Below are 25016 nucleotides of genomic sequence, written 5' to 3'. Positions count from 1 at the left end.
TATATACAGCAGGGGTAGGCATTGGCACAGGGGAGGGTGATCACTGGCACACTGGCAGAAGTGTGAGATGTGGTCAATTAAATGAAGTCACATAATTTACAGCAAATTACAATCTGCACATACTTCTACATTTATTAAAACTCGGGTTAGAATTCTGACTTGGGAGGGAGTTGGGGAGATACAGCAGGTGGGTTATTGCTCTTATTGAGTCTACTGACAGTTATAGCAATGTCCTGCCAGTCAAAATATGTCAGAAAGAATGTGTGATGGCATGTCATTAGAATTTACGATGACATGGCACACTGACTATCTGGAAATAAAAACATGGCACTTCATTTCAAAAAGGTTGCTGTCCAGTGTCCCCTGATATACAGAGAGAGAGAGAGAGAGAGAGAGAGAGAACAACCAGGTGTGTACAGTATTCAAAGTATTGGAAGACAATGAGAAATCGGTATTTGAGAAACACTTTAATTGACTAGTAAATTGACATTACTGTCATCGAGGACCTGCCAAATAAAAAGGTAGTCGCCTGGGATTATACAGCCATTCTGTGAATCATGAAAGGTCATTTCTCTGTGTTTTTGTTCCTTTACTTTTACCACATAACCCACAGCAATTGTGTTTGGCAGGCAGGTTTCGTCCATGTTTGACATGGCAAGGTCACTTGTGGTGCCAACTCAGTAGGTGGGGGCACTTTAGCTTGGCTGAATGATCAGCTGCCATATAAGCCTTCAGCTTCATATCAGCTCGGGATCTCAGATGACCAATCAGCACAAACTCACTAATACCTTCATGGAGTTGCCCACATTCACACCATGAAAGTATACCTGAGTCATCAAAGGTTATGGAGACATAACCGCTTGATGCTGAAAGTATCATTCTGAGGGAGAGGTGACGTACTAATGATGTAAAGGAGACACGCACTCTGTCATTGCTCAAATGACAGAAGTGAAGAAATAGACTGGGAGGAGGAAGTTACCGTCTCTGTCTGGCCGCTCGTGGTTTCTCAGTTGCAGGCTTTTCTTCCACTAGGGTGTCACATCCCATTATCAGTGGTAGTTATCTCACTACACTGCATGACAATTTATCACCTCTGTGCATCAAATCATTCTGCATGTGATTTTTGGTTAAAGATGCAGTGCCATGATTCTTTTCCCCCCTAAAACATGATGATCAGGTATTATGATTATATGATCTTTTCAAAAAAATGTGTACGGAAAGAGTTAAAATTATGTTTTATGTGGCCACACACAAAAGTATGCCTGGTTGTCAGGTGGGTGGTGATCCAGCTGAAGTTAGCCACACCCACAGTGTTGGGTGAATTGTAAAAGGGGAGGGGATGAGTTTATGATGTCATTAAATCTGTGTTTTTCGACTGGGCCTTTTGACTTAGAGGCTTTCAGCTTTCACCCTCTGGTCTATTAGAGTAATGTTAACTTCATATACAAAACAGAAAACGTACATAACTATGGCACCACCCCTTTAATTAGAATGTGTAAGGAATGGATCACTCACAACAAGTCTATACGGTAAAGTATAAGTTACTCCAGACTTATTTAGAAAATAAAAACATTCAATAAATCATAACCAGTGATGGAGGTGTGTCTGTGATCTAATATATATCACTTTGGAGGTCCTTGAAATGTGTGAGAACCAGTGCTCTATACATTGATGAGGCAGTTAAATGCATTTATTAATTTGAACACAGACCACGCATATGCACATCAGAGGAAGGCTGCCATCCACATCCATAGCATATCTGGTTATCCAGAGCCACAGATCGACCCATAATGGTTATGTGCATATGGGACCGACCGACTTGGTGTGTGCATTGGCATGCAAGGACTTGAGGGACAGAGGGAGTGAAGTGCCTGCCGCAAAGTTATTTGGATATGCGGTTGTCCAGAACCATCAAGTCAACCGATATGTCCATATATGGGCATATCCAGTTGTCTAGAACCACCAATTCAACCAAAAAGACCATATATGGGCATGCCAATATACAGGGTATGGTATTTACTAATGACTTTAGGGATAGGCCGACGTCAGCAAGGGGGAGAAGATGACAGCCACCTATCATGGCCTCCCCTAAGTAACAAGAAATCTTGTGAAATAAAATGTCACCAACCAATCAAGGACGATGGTACACGAAAGAAGAAGGGATCCCCATATGGGCATAAAAGGGACACAGGCAGACAGGCAGATACAGAGATCTCCATATATGGGCATAAAATGGACACAGACGGACAATGGGTTCTCTTAACGAAGCCCCAGAAACTATGACTCAGACATATCGGTCGGATTGGCATAACGTAGGTGTGAGGCTCTAGTTCAATAACAGTTCCTCAAACTACTGTGCATGCTGAAATGACTGGTTTATACTTTGTCATACAACCGTCCATATGGCTCTCAGAAGATGACAGACTTTCAACTGAAAAACATGATGCAATGTGCTTTAATGCAGTCAATTCCAGAGTACTCAAACCCTTTATAAAGTTCCCTCCCTACTGGCTCTTAAAACGCAGGCTGTTGACCTTGAGCAGGTCCAGGAAACTTTGAGACAATAACACCGCTATTTCATCTATGAGCTGTGTTTCTGGAACAACAAGAGGAAATTCATTGAAGAAGAGAGAGAGAGAGGAAAAAAAAAAAAAAGAAAGATGAAAAGGGGCCAAATACAAGCCAACAGCCAACATGTGTGTGAGTCACATTGGACATTGTCCCAGACCTGGAGAGAAACCAAAACAAAAGCCCCCTGCCAGCCCAACATGGCGGCTGTGCATGTGGGCCTGTCAAGAGATGCTGGATTGGGGATGCTGGAGTGGAGGTACTTCTCCACTGCCTCTCCTTTCCTGGCTTGACAGTGTTTGGGCCTCTCATAACACTTCCTGACTCTTTTCCTGTGGGACCTTGGGAAAATGTCCAGTAAGAACTCTCCACCCTGATCCACACCTCTATGTACAGACAGACAGACAGACAGACAGACAGACAGACAGACAGACAGACAGACAGACAGACAGACAGACAGACAGACAGACAGACAGACAGACAGACAGATATAATAACAACAGTGACCTCGTGTGGACAGAGTAATACTTCAGTAACTGGGGTTGTATGTTAGATTCTTAAACTGAGCAAACAAACTATGGCATTGTATTTCACTCAAGTGTTATATCTTAAATATGTATCATGGGTGTAGAAGATTGTTAAGCTAAGGGGCAGCTGTAGCTCAGGAGGTAGATCCATGGGTTCGGTGGTTAAAATCCCGGCTCGATCCTCCTGTCTACATGTCGAAGTGTCCTTGGGCAAGACACTGAACCCCTAGTTGCTCCCGGTGAGCTGGTTGGTGCCTTGCATGGTTTCCACTGCCATCGCCCATCGGTGTATGAATGTGTGTGTGAATGAGTGAATGTAAAGTGCCTTGGATAAAGATGCTATATAAATGCACCATTTACCATTTATTGTTAGCAATGTGGGAACTATACAGTTACTGTTTGTGTTCTAAAAGCAGCTACAAACTCAGACAGACCCACAAAATGCTACAGTAACCATGATAAGATTATTTCTCTCAGTATTATCTCTGTTTCATGAGAGATTCTGTCAATTAAAATGGCCACAGTAAGAGTATCTATCCCTTGATTGTACCCCAATGACATCAACAAATCTGACCCCTAAGAATGAAACCACTTCTAGATCCCTCATTTGCGACATAGACCCAGTGTGTGGCCCTCTGTATGTGGGCAGTGCAAGAGAGTGGAATGTGTGAGTGGGAAGGCTCAATGGAGACATTCTTGTGACCTGCACAACAATGACAGAAGACATGTTGTGTCCCTGGGTAACAGAAGACAGAGGAGAGAGAACATCATGATGACACAGTTTCTATGAGGAACAGGCAGCTGAAAACGGGGTTCCATTAGTGCCCAATTTGTAAAATAAGGTCAGCGTAGGCCCAATGTCTGCAAAGTATTTTAACTATTATTTGCACTTTGCATCCAAATGTCGAGTTCAGCTTGAATTAGTGCTGATTCTGTGTTTTGTGGTAGATTGTTGTAGTGCATCATCTCGTCACAGACAACTTAAAGGGGAAGACCACCCATTTTCAATATTGAACTATGTCATTAATATACCTTAGAGGAGTTGTGTGGAAATAGAAAAAAAAGTCCCCCCCCCCCCCCCCCTTCTGTGTTGCCTTGAACTGGAGGATTGATTTTGGGGTTTGTATTGTAAAGTACAACTTGATGACATCACACATTGTACTTTACAATACAAACCCCAAAATCAATCCTCCAGTTCTAGGCAACACAGAAGGGGGGGAACTTTTTTTCTATTTCCACACAACTCCTCTAAGTTATATTAATGACATAGTTCAATATTGAAAATGGGTGGTCTTCCCCTTTAATGTGTCATGTCTGTAATGTTGGATTTTTATCTATCCAAACAAAGCCCTTTTGTTGACCTCATTGACATATCCATCATCAGCTGTGTATTGAGTTTCCTACCTTGAACAGCTAACCTTCCCAACTTTGTCAAAGTCAAAGTTAATGCTGTGCCACATAATTAGTCTGAAACGTTCTTGGTTGGTTGGTTTCAGGGTGCTCCACAATGTTACAGTATGATGCTGCCCCCCTGTGGTACATCGGTACACAGCCTAGGGAGTCTGAGTCATAAATGTAGGCAGGGGCGTCACACCAAATTCTGGGCCCTGGGTACAAGGATTCACTGCGGGCCCCCCATGAATGTTAACTATTGAAAAATAGCAGATATACAAGCTCACAGCGCGGCACCGAGTGCCGCGCTGCGAGCTTGTAGATCTGCTATTTTTGAAAAATTGTGAAAATGTGTGCAAGATGATATGTATTTGGCCACGGACCCCGATCTCAAAATGTTTAGTTCCAGGGACCCCCCAGAAGCAAAACTTGAGTTACAAATGTTCGCTTAAAAAATACATATATTCAAAGATTTGCACACATTTACACGACTTTTCAAAAATAGCAGATCTACAAGCTCGCAGCGCGGCACTCGGTGCCGCGCTGTGAGCTTGTATATCTGCTATTTTTCAATAGCTAAAGTTACTAGGGCCCCTCCACCTTGGGCCCCAGTAACTCAGTCCCACTTTCCTACCCCTTGTGACGCCCCTGTGTAGGCCTACTCTGTATGAATTTACTCAGCAGTTAGAATGGAGTAGCTAATTCGCTTAGGTTATATTCTGTGTAGAAAAAACAAACACAGACGGCCAGCTATAGGGTATGTAAATCTATATGTACTCTAACCTCTGCCCTCACCAATATAGAATTCATCAGACTGTATGGCTGAGAAACATTTTGGTCAGTACAGTCACAGACATCGATATTAGCACCAATTATTGAGTAATATGCTTTTGACTAATTACTTTTGGCAGATTCTCACTTTTAATTTGATCTCCTCAGAATGAAACCCAATACGAGACGTGCTAGTGTAAATGGACATGCTGTCAACCTATTAACAGCAACTAATACTACATGCAGAGTCCAGCTGTCTGCTAACATGAGTAACAACTAAGTATGATTTATGAACATTATTCAGTTCAATTACACATGGTTGCAATTTCACTATTTCTTTTATCTTCAATTCACATTTGTTTTCAGGGTTGTTTTCGGGATATATTAAGTCAGTGACAAACAAAGACACAATATATTTAGAGTTGCCTATTTGTGCTGTACACTAGTTCACTTGAAGTTTTGTCAGGTTTATTGCGACCTATTGCGGTCGTGGTTACTGTGAAAAGCTGTAGCAATTGTGTCACACTGTAACTCTAGCCTGTAATTCTTGTCTGTAACTCTTACCTGTAACGGGGCACACACACACACACACACACACACACACACACACACACACACACACACACACACACACACACACACACACACACACACACGCGCACACACACACACACACACGCACACACACACACACACACACACACACACACACACACACACACACACACACACACACACACACACACACACACACACACACACACACACACACAAACACACACTCGTTTGTGCTGCTCAACACTGATTTCACTCAGCTGCGACCCCTGCCTGGGTACATCATCCTGAGTCAAAGACAGCCCTAGTATGTGTGTGTGTGTGTGTGTGTGTGTGTGTGTGTGTGTGTGTGTGTGTGTGTGTGTGTGTGTGTGCGTGTGTGTCTTACTTGTAAACATTATTTTGTCAAAATATGCTGACTACAGGACAGGTCAAATCCTAGCCTGATTTCAGACTCCGCTCAGAGTGGGCGGGTCTATGGGCTGGAGCCAGGCAAGTCAAATCCAACAATATCCACAACATCATGTGATATTTCAATGAATGTCCATGACCATCCATGCCCCAAATGCAAATGAGGGGAATATTTAATTCAATAACGTTTTTTGGAGATTTGGAGATTACACTACTGAACTTTGTGCTAACTTTCCCAGCTAACATGACTACCGGTAGATGAAAGTTAACAATTAAAAAAAGGCAATTTCCCATCTCCCATTCTTCCAACCTTCCTTGCCTGCTCCAAGGAAGGTAAATTAAGGAAGGGGCCGAAGGGCCAGGCTGGACATTCGCCATGAAGCTCATGGGTCACGGGTGGCAAACTTGCACCGTAAGTTTGATGAAACACTACATTGAATGAGAGCTGGCTGGACCAGAATGATGAACAAACACTATCTCAGAATGATTGCGACCTTTGTCATATAATCTTTTCAAGAATATAAAAGAAGACATATCACAGATTGTTTTGTGATGACTGGTTTTTCAATGTGCACAGTACGTAATTTTATTGAGGCATCTAAACAGCTGCAGGTATCCTTTCAGGCAGTAGTATCGCGAGATTTGGTTGTCAGACAATGATGGACAGTCTTGCGATACTTTAGCATCTTCATAAACGTTGTGCACTTTAGATGCCTCTATAAGATTATACAACATCGAAAAGCAACAAAGGGGAAAACAACGTGGGACCGATCATTTTTTAAAGGTCTCAATCGTTCAGAAAGCATTTACTGTATAAGCTGGTCCACCTGGCCCTCCAATGTATTCCACCAAACTCCCGGCTGCAAATTGGCACCACCAGCAAACATTACTTTGGTGGCCTTTACTTAATTCACCTTCCTTGGCCTGCTCCCCAAATGCCTTGATGATGTGAGTTGGTTCACCTGGGATTTGACACTAGATTGTAATTAGCATCCTATATCAAACTCACCTCACAATGGGGGTGCCATGGCATTGGTCTGAAGGTTCATTAGTCCGAAGGTTCATTAGTCAGAATTTGTTAAGAATACTATGCCTAACTCTAACCCTAACCCTAACCCTAACCTCAGTAAACCTAACTAAATTCGGACTAATGAACCTTCGGACTAATGAACCTTCGGACTCATGGGCAGTCCCCGAATTAGGATCAGGACATAATGTTGGATTCTGAATGGCAGTTTGTCACAAAGGGTTTTAATTTCCACCATAAATAAATCTTTGTGCCAACAATTTCTTGATAAATTGACCAGATGAAACATAACAATATAGTAAAACAGCGTTTTAGTGCGGCTGTGTGTTAGGAGGGGGGACACTTCCTGTTGAGATCCTAGAAGGAGGATGCCTCTTAACACGAAAACCATTCCATTTCATTTGCAACATCTGGCATTGTCACCAACCAGGGGTGCCCACACTTTTTGAGCTGTGCTAACCGCTCCTATAGATGATGTCACAAATGATGATGACATGAGTTCGCTAGACCAATGAAACACTTCGATTCTGTTGATCAGTCCATGATGTCATAGTCACAGAGGCACCCGATTGGTTCACCCTAATTTAGAACGCGTTTAGGCCGCGTAAAATACGTCAGAACGCGTTTAGGCCGCGTAAAATACGTCATAAAAAACTATTGAGCGGTGCTTACCTTGAATTTCAAAATTGTATTAGATGAATATCACTTAAAGCGATAAAATAACCACACTTTTAGACAGACTGTGGAAAATCTTACAGGTTATAAATGATAGGCAGCTAATACAAGTTTAAAATACAAATGAACAGACTTTGAAAAACTAAAATATTCATCTTCTGGCCTCTTCTCGCCTCTCTGGAGGTAAATAAGGTCACTTATCATTACACTATGACACTCTTACAAGTTACAATCCGTAGCTTGGTCAACTAACTGATGAGAAATGACGATAAAGACTTATATAGTCTGAGCAGACCTCTAGACTGACATCATACACAACAAAAAGAATATTGCCATGCATGCCTATGCCTATCAACACTGATTCGTGCAGGAATTAGTTTGCACCGCTCACTTCGCACGGGTGCGATTTTTTTTTATACTTCAGAGCTACTTTTAAAATGACCAGCTCAATATAATATACCCACCCAAAAACAATGTACCTGAGCGGATCTTTGGAATAGCGGCACTGGTAAGACAAACTCACTTAAATAGTAGGGAAACAATAGGGAAATAGTGGGGGGTGGGGGGGGGGGGGGGGAGTCTTCATCCCATTCTGTATGGAAGTGGTAGCTAGGTTTTCGAGTTCTTTGTAATGCTACTGACTCTTGAACACAAAGCATTACAGTACATTGGGGGTTTGCCTACTTTAGAAGCCATTAAAGGAGCTGACAGGCCCTCAAGTGACAGATACCAGATTTTGTGATTTTTGTTTATAAATATGTTTGTTTATATTTTATATATTATATTTCTTAGGGGGCATGTCATGTAGTCTACCTGCACAGCCTTTGTGATCTACTGGTAGATCACAATCTACCTACCGGGCACCCCTGCCATATACAAAAGGGAGACAAGTCATTGGAATTTACGATTTAGGCAGTTAGATGCTCTTATCCAGAGTCATTTTTGGCAAGGTGTTTGGAAAAACCAAACCTCATGATCTTCACTGCTGAATAGGTCCAGGGTAAATGCAGACGGGATCATTAATCTCACTAGAACTTTGAAACCTAAGCCGTTGTTGTATTATTTTCAACAATATTATATTCCACCACTCGTTGGTATGCATGCTCACACCGTTCCACAATGGTATGTAGGTGGTGGTCAGCAGTACTTCCCCTCGCAAATTGTGCAGAATGTACTGTCTGCACATGAGTAGGTCGCGTGATCAACATCCAAAAACAGAAGTCATAATTCAAGAGAGGTCGATGGTGTACCCCTCAAGCTTGTCGGCAGTTTTGATACTTAAGCATGCAGCCATGCCTAATCGATGATGACATCCATCAACCTAGCCTCCTCTTCCTTGATGTAAACGGCACTTGGTACACATTGACATTTAATGTGTCAAGACATTGACACATTAGTGATGTCGGTACATGGCCTACTTGTGCACAAGGAGCAAGTTGGCACCTCGACAGAGTGCAGTTCTAGTAGTTTTAGATTTTAACTACTGTGTATATGTGAGTATGTGTGTCACGCTTTTTCAAAAATATAATCGTACAAAGTCATATACGGTACCTCGTCACTTCGTGATATGAGCTAGTAGATCTGCTATTTTTGAAAGAACTAACTTGTGTGCAGATCTTTCAATATTTTGAAAGCAAGCATTTTTAACTCGAATACTTATTTCTGGGGGTCCCTGGAACAAAATATTTTTGAGTTGGGGTTCCTGGCACGGCCAAATACATATCATTTTTGGGTTTCAAATGAGCATCACTGATATAGCAGCATACGTTTTTCAGAAAACTGTGAGGATTTAGCAGACATCGGCCATCGGCCTCAGGTCTTAATCGGTTAAAGCTAAAAGGATAAAACAAACAAAGTCCTGGGGACTTGTTTCCATTGTGGTCCTATGGTAGACTGCACTCTCGTGTCTTTGAAAACAACCATGTAAGAACAGCAATGAGAGTCACAATCGTGAGGCATCATGACATGAGTGTCAAGTGTCAACACACAACAGGTTCAGTACCACTTCAGACAGCCTGATGACGGCAACAGATGACCCCAGTCCCATCATATACTGGGCATCACCTGGCAGGACCACACCATGTTCCAACATTCTCCAACAACTGTCCATTATCTAATGCAAATACAATGACTAGATATCAATGGGTGGTTTTACATTGCACATCTTTCTGAAAGTATCAGTAAGCAGTGCACTGATGTTGCCACCTGTCATTTAATCCTCCTATAAAACAGGCACAGTTCAGAGTTGCCACTCAGAGTTTAAAAGTGAGCCAGACAGCCAGAAAGGCAAGAACATCATCTTTTCAAAAGATGAACCAGTAGCGTTTCTAATCAATGTAGCAAACTCCCAAAGATAATACTAAACTATTTCTATCAGTACCGAAGTTTTAAAAATTAGACTCTTCTTTTTTACACACAAATGATTTTGGATTCAATTCAGATATTAACATCATAACGGAGTGGATGTTACAGGACATCAGAACAGAGTGATTGCCCTACCATGGTCCGGGTAGCTCAGTCATGAGGTCATAGGTTTGATTCCTGGCACCACCAACTCAGCGTAGCATGGCTTGGCTGCAGCAAGTGAAATGTGTGACATATGGAAATGCAAAAAAAAAGGAAAAAGAATGGCAACATTTTGTGAAATTAAGGTGATTTTTATATTTTATAATGGAGAGAACTTTTTCAGGTAGGTCATAGGCTACATGACTATGGCTTTAAGTATGATAACATTTAAGCAAATCTTTACACACACACACACACACACACACACACACACACACACACACACACACACACGCACACACGCTCACACACGCTCACACACACTTACAGTAGGAATCTACACATGTGACCTGAATCCACAGCTAAGGGTTCTTCCCACTTCTGAGCCATACTGGACCACCAGATGGTGCTTGCAGTTGCATACAGTATGCCTATAGTGTAACCAATGCTGATGTAGCAAAAAGTGAGAACTTTGAAGTGCTATGCTATACGGGCCATCTCCATAGAAGTGCACAGGCAGATGCCGCTTGCTCCCCTACTGGAGTTACAGTACACAGTCATAGGTCGCGAGCTGTATACAGTAGCTGCAATATACATGGCGACAATGGTCATATTTCTTTCTGGGACCTCTGCTGCTCCATGCTATAAGTAAATCCAGTATATGTGTGGTAAAGGGGGGAGGGGCATTCGGGTTGTGGAAGCGGTCATAATTTATGTGATCTATTTTTAAAGTGTCTCCCTTGTATTTGCTTGTGAATCCTCTTTTCAGCTTGAGCCAAGGAAGTGGAACCTGATAAGGACAGTGGTGACTTAAACCTCCTCCAGGAATGTGGGGTGAATGAAACCTCTCTAAAACAACTCTCTGTCCGTCCTGGCTGTCAAGGGGAACGAAAAAAAGAAACATGTCACAAGCCAGCATCTTCAGTTTCCCAAATGTACAGGGATGACCCCCACCCCCAACACCAATAAAGAATAGAATGAAAATGCAATACATAATAATAATCTGATCTTGTTCCTCTTCTACTTTTTTTTTTCTTAGATAGTTTTAGTTTATTATATAGTGGAGTGTAGATACATGAAACCGAGCTCAGAGAATAAGGAGACATGAGATATGACAGGAGTTGGAGCTAGGGGTGTCGCACCAAATTCTGGCCTCTGGGTACAAGGATTCACTGCGGGCCCCCCATGAATGTTCTTCATAAGGGGAGGGGGTTTAAGGCCCCTCCACCTTGGGCCCTAATTCAGTCCCACTTCCCCCCCCCCCCCCCCCCCTTGTGACGCCCCTGGGTCCATGCAACTGGCTGAGTCACATTTCTATGTTGATATTCTAGTGCTGAGGCATTAGGCATAGCTTTTGGCAATGGTTCTTCATCATCACAACATCTGAGATTGGGAATAGAAATAGTTGCAGGACTGAATAGTTTATCATTTATAATGGAATCAAAAGCTCTCTGTTTGAGATACGAATCAAATACTTTTCCAATCTATCCCTTATTCTTTCTTTTATGCTTGCCCTAATTAGTTGCAAGTATGTCATTAGATCTTTAGCTGCTGAAGGCAAGCTTGAGCTATATGCCCAAATGTGTGCTGTGGTGCATTTGGAGTGAAGAACCACCCGATTTCTGTACAAGGACAAACAGCTGCTCAACACAAATATAGCACTCTGGAATAGCAACAGGTGGTGGGTGGAGCTTTGGCCATGTACACATGTGATAATACATGTGTACATGGGCACGGCGTACATGTGTGTACGTGCAAGAGAGAAGAAGGGGGAGGGAGAGAGACTCTTTAACGCTTGAATGAAGTCTTTGAGAACACACATTCACAGTATATACTGCTATACAAACCATTATGATTGATCAGATTTAGTGACACTCTCACGTCAACATTCATATATTATATATGAAACAAAGCATTATCCAACCATATCTATACTATAATTTTGCGAATGTCTGAGTGAGTGTCTGTCTGAAACAGCGTTTCTCCTCAGTGGCTGGAGCAATTGATCTGAAATCGCATCACCATTAGCATATGAACACACCTAACATAACTGTGAAGCCCGTTTGTCACTTTCACAAATCATATACTGTATATTAGCATTTTTATGGTGTATCTACTATCTATTCTGCATCTAGCATGAGGCACATCTATTCTGCATCTAGCATGAGGCAACATGTTTAACCAGCTCTCTCTGTGTGTGTGTGTGTGTGTGTGTGTGTGTGTGTGTGTGTGTGTGTGTGTGTGTGTGTGTGTGTGTGTGTGTGTGTGTGTGCAGGCAGGCGGGTGTGTGCGCAGGCGGGTGGGCGGGCGGGCTGGGGGGGGGGGGGGGGGGCCATTAAACGAAACGGGTATTTCTTACATGATGCTCCTACATATTATCATGCAAGCACCAGTTAAAGTTACTTTCCATCCCTCATATACTGTATGCACAGTGCACATCCCATAACCCACACACTGCACATCATTTTGGAGCTCATATCTTTGAACGGGTAAGAGCTAGTTAGTTCAAATAACCATTTTCAACAACTCCAAAATCTATAGTGTCCAATTTAAGTGTTACCTTTATATGTAGCCTACTTATAACTACCTTCCACTTTTCAAAGAACCTTCTAAATCACTTGAGCCCATACCCACATAAAAACAGAGATGTCACAAAATATCTTATGTTTGATACTTGGTAGACTGTGTCTGTTGTTTCAGATCAAATAGCCAGTGAAATAAATGCAGCTCCTTTGATCAGTAGGAGGAGAAACAGAGAGCAGGAGTAGATCCGGAATACCGGCTGCAACTGGCAAGGCATCACAGGTGCCGAGTCATTCACAGGAAAACCCTCAACGGGAGGGTGATTAGTTTCCATCAGGGAGTGCAAAAGGTATTGCAAGAGCCAAGAGCCCTAGCTCTTCAGCACAAATGACCTTCACCATATAGTAATTACAATCACAACATCATTATCGTCATTCACAAATAGTTCTTGGTGTCTTTGTGATAGGAAATGCAGGATTTTGACGCTTTTGTACAATTCAGCTGGACACATGGCTTCCGGCGTGTCAGATGATGTGATCTGGTCGTGTGACTCTTAATGAGTATGCAAAATTAGACCAGTGTGGTCTGCTTGCTCTTTTACACCAGCTTGTGAATACCTTTTTCCCCCATGGGGTCATAGTGTTATGAAGGCCATTCAAGGGGCAGCAACCTCATTAGCTCCAGATGGTTGGAGTTGATGATGCTTGAAAAGTTAGATTGTGTACCCTGGGGGTCAGCCTGCAAAATGTATGCACGCAAAAAGATTACATCCCTCACCAGCTCCAAGGTCAACATGCTGCTTAATCAGCAGCTATGTGTGAGTTGAAAACAATAAACAGCTCAAATTAACTAATGCAGGATTGAGACAGAATATTTTCAGGATTATTTATATCAGTGATCATGTAATTGTACATTATATTATTTGTTGTTCCAACAATAGGGCAATTTACAGTAAAGGTTTAAGTGTTTTAGCATTGTATGCAAATATTTGAGTGTTATAGTACATCTACAAGCTCACAATGCGTCATGATGTGATGCATTGTGAGCTTGCAGATCTGCTATTTTCAAAAGATTTGTATCCAAACTTGAAATGGGACATTCTGCATAATGTGGACTACATTTTGATGAAATTATTATTATTAGTAGTATTTCTACCCTGCAGTATTTTTTTTGCAGTATTGATACTTTTACTTAGTAAGTAAACAAGTAAAACATTTGAGTACTTTTTCCATCACTGTCAGTAGCTTATCTTGTTGTGTGTGTGTGTGTGTGTGTGTGTGTGTGTGTGTGTGTGTGTGTGTGTGTGTGTGTGTGTGAGAGAGAGAGAGAGAGAGAGAGAGAGACTCTGAGAGAGAGAGACTGTGAGAGAGAGACAGAGAGAGACAGAGAGAAAGAGAGAGACAGAGAGAAAGAGAGAGTGAGAGAGAGAGAGAGAGAGAGAGAGAGAGAGAGAGAGAGAGAGAGAGGGAAGACAATGCTGCGGTTCTTTGCAGTATGCGCGTCAACGGAATCCCACGAGTGCGTCATCCAAACGACTATTCTTTGAACGCGCTCTGCGATTGGCCAGAGACTGGAAAGCTCCCCACCCTCTGTGCTGCCTTCTATGGAAGCTCTGACGTCATGGATACAATAAAATTGATACTATAAATGTCTTACCGAGATCAGCGCGCAGGGACTCCACTTCAGCTGAAAGAGTGCATGGGGATGATTAACAAGCTTTTTGGACTAAGTTCTGAACCTTTGTGAAACTGCATAACAGGTAAGTCAAAAGTAAACTGTGGTAATGTTATTCGTGTATTTGTATGGAGATGAGAGCTGATTATTAGCCTACTTTTTGATTAAGCTGTGATTGTTAAGAGAGACGCATCGATATTAAGATTACTGATATCCAAAACATAAAAGAGAGAATATCCCTTACTCTCCGTGACTAGTCATAAAATAAAATAAAAATACAACAACTCACTGACGTAGCCTATTTTATTTTATTTTATGACTCCCCCATCGATGATGATGATGATGATGATGAGGGAGTCATAAAATAAGAAGAAAAAAATGCCTAAACAACTGATCTGTTTGATGTTTTGCTCTCCGAGATGCTCCAGAGTTTTGTTTAACAAAAGTCTCAGTCTATATGAATACAAATAGACAGACAGAAGAAGAAAACAATTATTCATTTAAATTGTTTTTTAGGTTAAAGCTTAGTCATGAACAACTTCAATTTAAACTTGTACAAGGGATGCTATTCCATTTGCATCTATGTAGGCTACTTGCATGTTGTCATTACATTAACATGTAACAATGACTGAAATTATCGATATAATAGTCTAGGCCTACTACATTACATGCTATAGAAGAAACCAAGACACTTTCAAGGAAATAGAGAAAGCTTGTTTGTTTTTCAATTATGCATGTTTTTTTGTTTTAATCTGTAGCTTTAGGAGGCCATTCCATTCCAAATTAAGTAGCCTACTAATGGTTTGCTCAAAACACATGCATTTTGGCTACTTTTGAATCTAACAAATGCTATTTTATACAACCCACAGAGACATGACCTGTGTCCACCCACAGCATGCAACTCAGCCCTATGAGAATACCCTCAGCAACTCTGAGCTTCAGTCCGTTCAAGGCATGGATTTTAACTCCAGGTTAGCTGTTGACATGAGCAGCCAAAGGGACCATCTCTCTTCTCCACCCCTCCCGAGCATCAACTCTCTGGTGGGCACTTACGCAGGTGAATTTGATGCCTTTTCGTGCCAGATCACCAGCACCCCTACTCCGGCCACTCCATCGCCAGGCCAGGAGTCTCCCTTTAAGGTGGATGACCTTCAGATTTATGGCTGCTACCCAGGAACATTTACACTGAGCTACCTCGACGATGCTCTGTCTGGTGGCTCTGATTATTTTGGCAGCCCCACATCTGCGCCGTCTCCCTCGACCCCAGGCTTCCAGAGCCAGCAGACCTCCACTTGGGACTCAGCCTTTGGTCCTTACTCGCCCACGCCAGGATTCTGGGCAGCTGACAAAGCTTCCGTTGCACATGCACACTCTTTCTTCGCTTTTGGATCGGCAGAGGATGCGTCCTCTTTGGGCCAGACCCACCTGGCAGAACAGGACCCTTTCAATTTGACCCAACAGCATCCATCGGGTTTAACCTTCCCCCCCTTGGCACTGGAGCATGCGAGTAACATAGATGGCACAGAACAGCTAGAAGACAGCCTGTCACCCAAATCAAGGAGCCCCAGTGGAAACGAGGGGCGCTGTGCTGTGTGTGGAGACAATGCCTCCTGTCAGCATTATGGGGTTCGCACCTGTGAAGGGTGCAAGGGATTTTTCAAGGTAACATAATATGTTGTATCAGATTAGTAATTGTGTTTTTGTTTGAATAAAGAATCCAGTTACTGAATGTGTCTTTTGTATTTTGCAGCGAACAGTACAAAAGAATTCCAAGTATGTGTGCCTCGCCAATAAGGACTGTCCTGTGGACAAGCGCCGGCGGAATCGTTGCCAGTTCTGTCGTTTCCAGAAGTGCCTAATTGTAGGCATGGTGAAGGAAGGTGAGTTCAGCACATTTATAACTTATAGTAGTTACATGTCCCTGACACACTTTGTTTGAAAGTGGGAAATGGCTTCAATGTCAAAATGTCTTCTAGTTGTGAGAACAGATAGCCTTAAAGGGCGAAGAGGTCGCCTTCCATCTAAGCCTAAAGTTGCCCAGGACCCGACAACTACAGTGTCTCCAGTGAGCCTGATTGCTTCTCTTGTGAGGGCACACATCGACTCCAACCCTGGCATTGGGAAACTGGATTACTCGAAGGTGAGCGCAAATGGAAAGCTTTTAATCTGGTTTTCTCCTTTAACAAGAATGATTCATTATTAGCAATTAGTAATCACAGAGTAAATCAATATGACTGACTGATCAGAACCTGCCTGTCCTGTTCAATTCAGTTTCAGGACACTGTTGTCAGCCCGTCAGAGAAAGAGGATGCAGGTGACATACAACAGTTCTATGACCTGCTCACAGCCTCTATGGAGGTCATCAGGAAATGGGCTGAGAGTATCCCAGGGTTCTCTGAGTTCTGCTCTGAGGACCAGGATCTACTGTTGGAGTCTGCGTTTGTTGAGCTCTTCATCCTGCGACTTGCATACCGGTGAGGATAATTACCTGAAAGCTACACTACCTGAAAACAATGATACAGTAATTGACATGAATGAGCAATTTTATTTATATAGCACTTTGTGAAAGCAAAGCTTTCAACGTGCTTCAGAATGTATAAGAACATTCATCCTTGTGACAATGTGCAATTCAAATTTGAATTCTACTCAGTGTAAATTGAGAACATAATGCAATCATATCCATTATGCAATGAATCAACTAAACCCCCCAACCAATGTCCTCTTTTTCCTGCTGAAGGTCTAATCCAGAGACAGACAAGCTCATCTTCTGTAATGGTGTCGTGCTTCACAAGACGCAGTGTGTCCGAGGTTTTGGTGACTGGATTGACTCCATTATGGAGTTCTCTCGAAGCCTTCATCGCATGAAGCTTGATGTTTCCTCCTTTTCCTGCCTCGCAACCTTGGTTACCATCGCTGGTAAGGAATTAAACCAATGTGTCTTGCTGGCATACATCTGCCAAATTACATACAGAAATATCTCGCAATTCAATTAATGTATCTATCTTATTTACACTGATTCTGCAGAGAAAAGTATATATTATAATAACAGAAAATACTTGAACATTTAAGGCACTTAATAATCAAGCATATAATATGTGCCACTGTAAGGTTTGAAAGTTTGAAGTCCAGTATGTTAGTATGCTTTCATCAGCCAAGACACTCACTCGTATTGTCTGCTATACATCAATTTTAGCTGTATGTTTTCTAATTTCTTCCTCTCATAGACCGCCACGGTCTTAAGGAGCCTAAACGCGTGGAAGACTTGCAGAACCAGCTCATTACGTGCCTTAAAGATCACGTTTCTGGCTGTGCCTCTGACTCCTCTCGACCCAATTATTTGTCCAGACTGCTTGGGAAGCTCCCTGAGCTTAGGACACTTTGCACACAAGGGCTCCAACGCATCTTTTACCTTAAACTGGAAGATCTTGTTCCACCACCACCTATAGTGGACAAAATCTTCATGGACACACTTCCTTTTTGAGAGAGCAGGGGATTAACTACCTGATGTCAGTGATTAAATCTCTGGAGAATATACTGGGAAACAAAGTAAGCACTCATGTTACATGGTAGCTACAAAATGATACTGCAAGAAGCTAAGAAGAATAAAAAGCATCAGCACCCATACAACACCAGAGGAAAGATGGTCATCTTCAAATTAGTTGTATGTGTATGAACTCAATAACTCAGTAAGGTCTTTGAGGAACCTGTGGTACGGTTTATGCACATTGTAGGAGAGATGTCTCTTTAGATTTAAAAACATATATATATATTTGGGAGACTGTATGGTGAGAACAGATACCTATACAAGGCAGCATACAATGCTACTTGGTGTGGTTGGAGTATAATAATTCACATATTTATACAATCGTATAAATAGCTGAATATAGCACCAGCCTATTCCTCCCACAATTTTCGTGCCTTATACAAGTGTAATGTCAAATTGACTGGCTTCATCAGGAATCGTGTACTAATATTTTTCTAAGTATGGCTTAATTGATTACTTTTTTAATGCATAAGGTTTTACACTGTGTATTTCTGCTACAGACACATCAACAAATGTTCATGATCATTAGTGTGGGCCTTGTGCTGACACATCTATGCAGTCATGTAATAAAAAAAAAATCATAAATTATAAACCAATCATCCATTCAACCCCAAATTTGAATCATGCATGGAGGAGTCTCACCACCAGAACACTATCACTTCTGCTCATAGTGGGTGCCACAACTGTGAAGTTTAACCGTATGTAGTAGAAACACAATTTATTTCCAGTTGATTCCTCAAATCACGACTAATCTAAGACTTGTTTTGGGGCACCACAGTTTACAATTCCCCAAAATGTCTAGTGATAACTGTTTGATTTTCCAACAAATGATGTATCCAAGACAAAAAAACTAGACCGGCCTGACAAGCCCATGGACCAAAAGGAGAACGTTTACATACCACAGTACGCCATTAATCAATTTTGGATCAAGAGTTTTAGACAGAAAAAAGTCAAATGCACTTTCAGCACAGGCACATGTACAAAACAAATATTTGTAGGCTACTGTTATTAAGTTATAAGGGGTTTATGAAATTCTTTGCATTAGTAGCTTTGAGCAGTAGCCTATATCTGTAGCACGAGGCGGCTTGAAGTGATGTACAAGTGCATCCCCCATGTCATTATGTGCAAGTACACCCACTGGACATGATAGTATGTTGCAGGCACCTTATGCCCAGTCCAACACTTCATGCTGAGTGCTAAGCAGGGGGGCATTAGGTCCTATTTGTAAGTGTTCTTTGGAATGACCCAGCCAGGGGATTGCAACCTCCCAATCTCAAGGCGAACACTCTAACCACAAGGCTATGAAATCCTTTTTGTATGGCATGGCTGTAAATTGTCATTGTCTAAAGACTATGCAATTTTCTTTCTTTACTCCAATGTTGATTACATTTTGCCTGCTTTTCCCCTCTTCAGTCTATTTGTTTAGAACAAATAGTTCACGGAATCCTGCAGCGTAAAATCCTTTGTGTTTATAGTTTAACTCTGAGAGTACCCAAAACGTATAGACACTCAAATATCTAGCATGTCATTACTAGCCTGGGAACGTTTTTTGGCTAGAAGATAGGCTAGGCCAGTATTATTTCGTCAAATATAATTCAAGTGTAATGCAATTACATGGCAAATGTCTAAGAGCAGCTAGTATATATTGTTAGTATTTCATCATCACCTTCAATCATTTTGTCAAATAATTCAAGTGTCATGGAATTACATGATAGAGCAGCTAATATATCATACCGTTTTGAATCAGTCTTACACACTGCTTTTGTTAATTATGTGAAATTAGTTTAAAGAATATTTGTGCAATACCAAATTAATTGTTCTGTATTCTGACATGATCACAGTTTGTTGGGCATTCTGACCAATTATATAAATATTAATAATCTTATATTGCAGCTTTACATGAAAATAAAAAATGTAGAATTACCTATTTCTATTCAGTTTTGTTATCTTTGTTCAATTCTGATAGAGAAACACTGCAATATACAGTATTTGCCATTTAATATACAGTATCTTATGAGGAGATATTAATATAATTCAACCAAATAGTCACATAATTGTAATTGGATGAAATAGCCATATTCTGATGGATAAGAAAACTCATTAATCATTGTTGATTCAGTCTAGTTCGTCCAAACAGGTGGATCAGAATGAAAATGTCTAGCTGTTAAATCATCTTTATACACCTTGTAAATTGAATGTATGATTTGTTTTGTAGTTTTAAAAGCAGGTCTGCATATTAATTAGCCCAGCCCTCGTACACATCCATTCTAGTACCACTGCATCCCATAATGCACCAGCAGCACTGCCTGAGTCAAGTTTCACTATTCTTTTTGTTGGAGGATAGTCAATCTAAAAATGGCATCAGATCAGAAGATACAGTACAGTACTATTGAAATATGTTCTCTCACTAGATACAAATACTAGTCTGTTTTTAGAGGCTATGGAATTCCCTCTCGTGTTTCAAATGACTCAGTCTCCTCCATCATGGCACAGGGGAGGCATCCTCACATGCATGTTGATGTTGAAATGTGAACATACACCTCGCCTTGCATGCGACATGCCAGCGTTATGGGAAAGCTGCTCAGTCCAAGCTGTGAACGTTTATTTTTAGACCACAAGTGCTAACAACTATTAATGTATAGAGAAGTAGCAGTTGTTATTTAGAACATTTTCATTTCTTCTTCATTCATTTCTTTTCCCCCCCACCCAGGTTTGAGAAATTGACTACTTTTACTTTAGTTTTTGTTCGTTTTACAGGTATTATGAGGAGAGCCTTGCTTTGTAGATTCTGAAAAAGGAATGCAAAAGAATGAATGAATGCATGACATCAAATATGATTTATAAAATGGGTTTCTGTTCATTAAAGGTTTTTAGTTATTTTCCTCTGTTGTCAATTGCCCAAAACCAGCAATAAGCACTGCATGTGTGACATGCTGCAGCTGGTGACATAAAGAGCTCTCATGCATCTGTTCTGTTACTTACGTAAAGGTTTTTCAATTAACTTATGTGAGTTCAAAAGAACATGATAGTTCCATGGCCTATTTTTAAGTGATTCAAAGTGCTCATCATTGTTTCAAATCTATGTTATCATTACTTTCATTGGGAAGGTTTTGCCTGTACTGTACATGGCAAACCAAAGCCACACAGGTCATCCCCATTATCCCGGAGAAACATTATGGGGATTGTGAAGAAACCTACAGAGGACGGTGCACAGTACAATCCTCAGTATTAATTTAACCATTTGTAACCCAGAGTGTACAAGAGTGACCAGATGCACTCACAAGGGTACACTCTTTGTACACACTCAAGAGTTCAATGAACCCTGAGGATTTTACAGTGTGAGAGCAGAAAGGTGTATGCCTCAGACCTCGATCACACAAGGTTTCAGCCGAATACATGTTTGTTCTCCTGCTTCAGTTTGAATAGCTTTCAGTATTATTATGATCCTTTTGATAACCCCATTTAAAATCTCTGAGACCGCAATAGACACTGTAAAATCTTCAGAGATAATTTAACACCAACAGTGATAAATTAACTCTTGGGGCCATCCACACTGAGTGCTAGAACTATAGTGCTGGTAATCCAGCCCTTGCAGCGTGACTCGCAGGTTCGAGTCCCGATCCTCATGACCTTTGCTGCGTGTCAACCCGTCTCAAAAAGATCTCTCTCTAAAAAAAAAAAGATTGTTCAAGTGGATGGCAGTGTTCACACAGACTATAAAAAATGATATACAAAATAGTTATCTTTATAGTTATTGTGCTCAGTGGGAATGGTGTATTAGTGTTGGACCTTTACACGTTTACCAGGTTCAATTTGTACTCTACTAAGTTAGACCCATAAGGGTCCAATTTGGCACATAAACCGCTTAAAGCACCACATTGAGAACTACAGTACCCTTACCAACTCTGCAACCACTGCTGTGTCAGTTTTCTGTCATTCAGAGTAATCGTGTAGAAATTGGCCTATAATGACATGTGGCGAGAGATAATGGTCTGAGAGGTAGATTAACACTCAGGGGCCTGAGGTGCATTTGTCACGATTTAACAAGTGTCTGCACCAGTTTCAAGATCAACTTCCTCTACAATTAATGTACTGTGGAGTAGTTTTGCTTCACCTACAATGCATTGAATTTAAGGGACTGACTGATCTATCTATAGCCGATATCCATCTGTAACTAAGCTATTGATAATCAGCTGTGTTGATTATTACAAGAGCACACAAAATGTGCAAACTGGTTTGATCCCACTATAGAACAGTGTGTTAGTCTGTGGAAAAGATGAGGTGCCTGACAAGAAACATCCTTTGCAAATGCAGTCAGGACAGATTATGACAGCACAGTCAGAGGACATGGCAACCTTGCTGGACTTGTCCAGTGAGAGTAACAAGATAAAGTCACCATCACTCTGATTACAGTACATGTGGTCAGATAATGATATCAGTCACAGTGGCATTGGATGGAATGTTTTTCATCATATTCCACCTACAGATCATGGCCTGTGGAAAGTGGTAATTACTTTCTTCAGAGTTACAGCCTGGATTGCAAGGAAGAACAAGCCGTTCACCACAGACTGTATGGGACACCAGTGACAGAGAATATGAGAATGCTACAATTATAAAACACAAGACTGACAGGGAAGCTTGGGTTTCACTTGCAGGCGACAAGCCTTGGATGCGTGCCTAAAACTTGTTTGCAACATGTCCCACAGCTGGCCGGGCTTGAAGAGTTTCAAAAGGGTTGTGTCTCCATGCAGACAGCAAGGTGACTTAGGTCTGGAGGACTGCTGCTTAAAGGCTGCAAACAGCCTGATCATCTGAATATCTCAAATCAGCCCTGCAACACTTGCAGCTGAAATAATTATCCTTTGGTACATCTAATAAAATTCAATCAACCCAAAACAAATGATACAAAGAGAATAAAAATGTCGACTGAAACCAATTATTCTTATTAGAATAAATGGCAAATCCCATTTCTCCTTGTCCCTCTCTCACTGGGTTAAAGACTTTTAGGGCACCATTGTACGGTTTAGCAAATATGTAGTGTTGACACAAGCATGCTGCCCTGGAGTATTCCATAATTCTCAGAAATGGTCATTTATTGAAAAACAAATAAAAGACCAAAGGAAAACGTTCCTGCCGAAATGGCTTAAACCCTGGTAAATGGGTTACAAATCAAGGAAAACCTTTAACAAATTGCTAAACAGTTGGTGTTTGGAGCCACCTCGTTTCTTTAAAATACTGTATTCCTTTCCAAGACATACACTCAGCTGCACCCAACACCTAATTTCCTTCTATTCTGGAGTCGGTTTTGTGTTATTTTCTGATACCAACTGCCATTGTGTATACCTGTACACTGTATAGATGTCTTTTCTCTGTCACCAATACTGCTGCAACGTTTGAGGAGCCCAACAAAAGTAAGTTTGTCTTATGTACCTACACAGACGTGGCAAAAAAAGAACCTTGAACATTTTGTAACAGAAACCGATTTAGTGCAAAAGGCAATTACCCCTTTACAAACTATTCACACAAAGAAATCAAGCCAATGACACCACTTCCTGTTCAACAGGGGCGTACAGTCTTACACTAAAACCTGAGTGTTTAATAGTGTACTGTACAGATGCTCCAATATGCCAGTTCAAATCTAGCATTTGCCTGAAGGTCATTGCATAAGCATAATCTGTATAGGTCCAGACATTCAAGGGTTTTTATTAAACATATTGGTTCTGGATACAGTTAAGGACACCCCTAGGCTGTTAGCCCTTTGTGTACACCATGTTCTAAGGAGTCATATTTTGTCTTTCTTTGGTAACAGGGAAGGAGGGTGGTCATCTGAACACTTCCAATAATAGACTGAACAAAAATAGACAGCCATCACATGAAATCAATAATGCCACTTAGATAGGACATAACATTCGGCAGACAGTCATCACTGTAGGATTAGACTAGAGACCATTGGCAATCTTGCAAAACTTGTCCTATAACAATGCAGAAATGTACGGTTTTCTATAGGCTAAAGCAACATTTGAAAACATTCTCTTCTTTTAATACATATAATAATTGAGTAGTCTGCGGTTAGTTGAAACATCTGTTGAGGCTTTAAATAAAGTAGGTACAAAACCTGCAGCCAGTTTTGTCAGACAGTGCTTGGTTAGCCCGTTCACTCCTAGTCTTAAACAACCCAATGGGCACTGCCATCTAGTGGTTATGCCATGAAATGCCATGCCAGGACAACAATGGAAACAATTCCCCAGGACTTGTGTTATGCTTTCAGCCAAAGTGTTTTACTGTACTTTAAAAAGCTAAAGAACACATCATGCAACACAACAGTGACATGGTTTACACTGAGTGGCAGTGCATCTGGAGATGCGCCACCATTTACCAAACTGCCAAACACAGAACACAACCAAAGAAATATTTTCGTCATAAACAAGACGTGAAAAAGTAAAACTCCATATACTGATAGTAATCATAGCGAATAGCGTTCAATAACAGGGATCTCCCCGTCTCTCCAGCACTTTAGTAAACCACTATATTATCAGGTACAGATGCCAATGTTATCCAATAAGGAGAACTCACAAAAGGATAAACAAGCGACACTGGAAGTTACATAAGAAATTGGATTATACATTTTAAGCTGATAAATTGGTACACTCTCCTGATTGGATGAAACTGGCAACCCACATGAAAATGTATTTTCAGTTCACCAAAGAGCTAGAGGGCAAAGTAGACCCCCGTCTCTGAACAAACACACCATAGCCATCAAAAGAGCCATTTAACACTTGAACATTACAATGGAAAAAAAAGGTCAATCAACATTTATAAAACTCAAAACTTCACCCCATGCAAT

General features: G+C 41.2%; 1 protein-coding gene across 1 annotated transcript; it reads left to right on the top strand.

Moving 5' to 3' along the window:
- Positions 1 to 15501: 15501 nt before the first annotated feature.
- nr4a1 (nuclear receptor subfamily 4, group A, member 1) lies at positions 15502 to 18109 on the top strand (the record flags this gene model as incomplete). The annotated part of the gene is made up of 6 exons (XM_080732514.1): positions 15502 to 16290; positions 16379 to 16508; positions 16605 to 16768; positions 16900 to 17102; positions 17366 to 17544; positions 17853 to 18109. The coding sequence occupies 6 exons, from the start codon at positions 15502 to 15504 to the stop codon at positions 18107 to 18109; spliced, it is 1722 nt and encodes a 573-aa protein (XP_080588640.1).
- Between the last annotated feature and the right edge of the window lie 6907 nt (positions 18110 to 25016).

This window comes from Nannobrachium achirus (genome assembly GCF_963921795.1).
Source record: "Nannobrachium achirus genome assembly, chromosome: 9".
Lineage (NCBI taxonomy): Eukaryota > Metazoa > Chordata > Actinopteri > Myctophiformes > Myctophidae > Nannobrachium > Nannobrachium achirus.
This window is presented reverse-complemented; position numbering and strand designations above follow the sequence as displayed.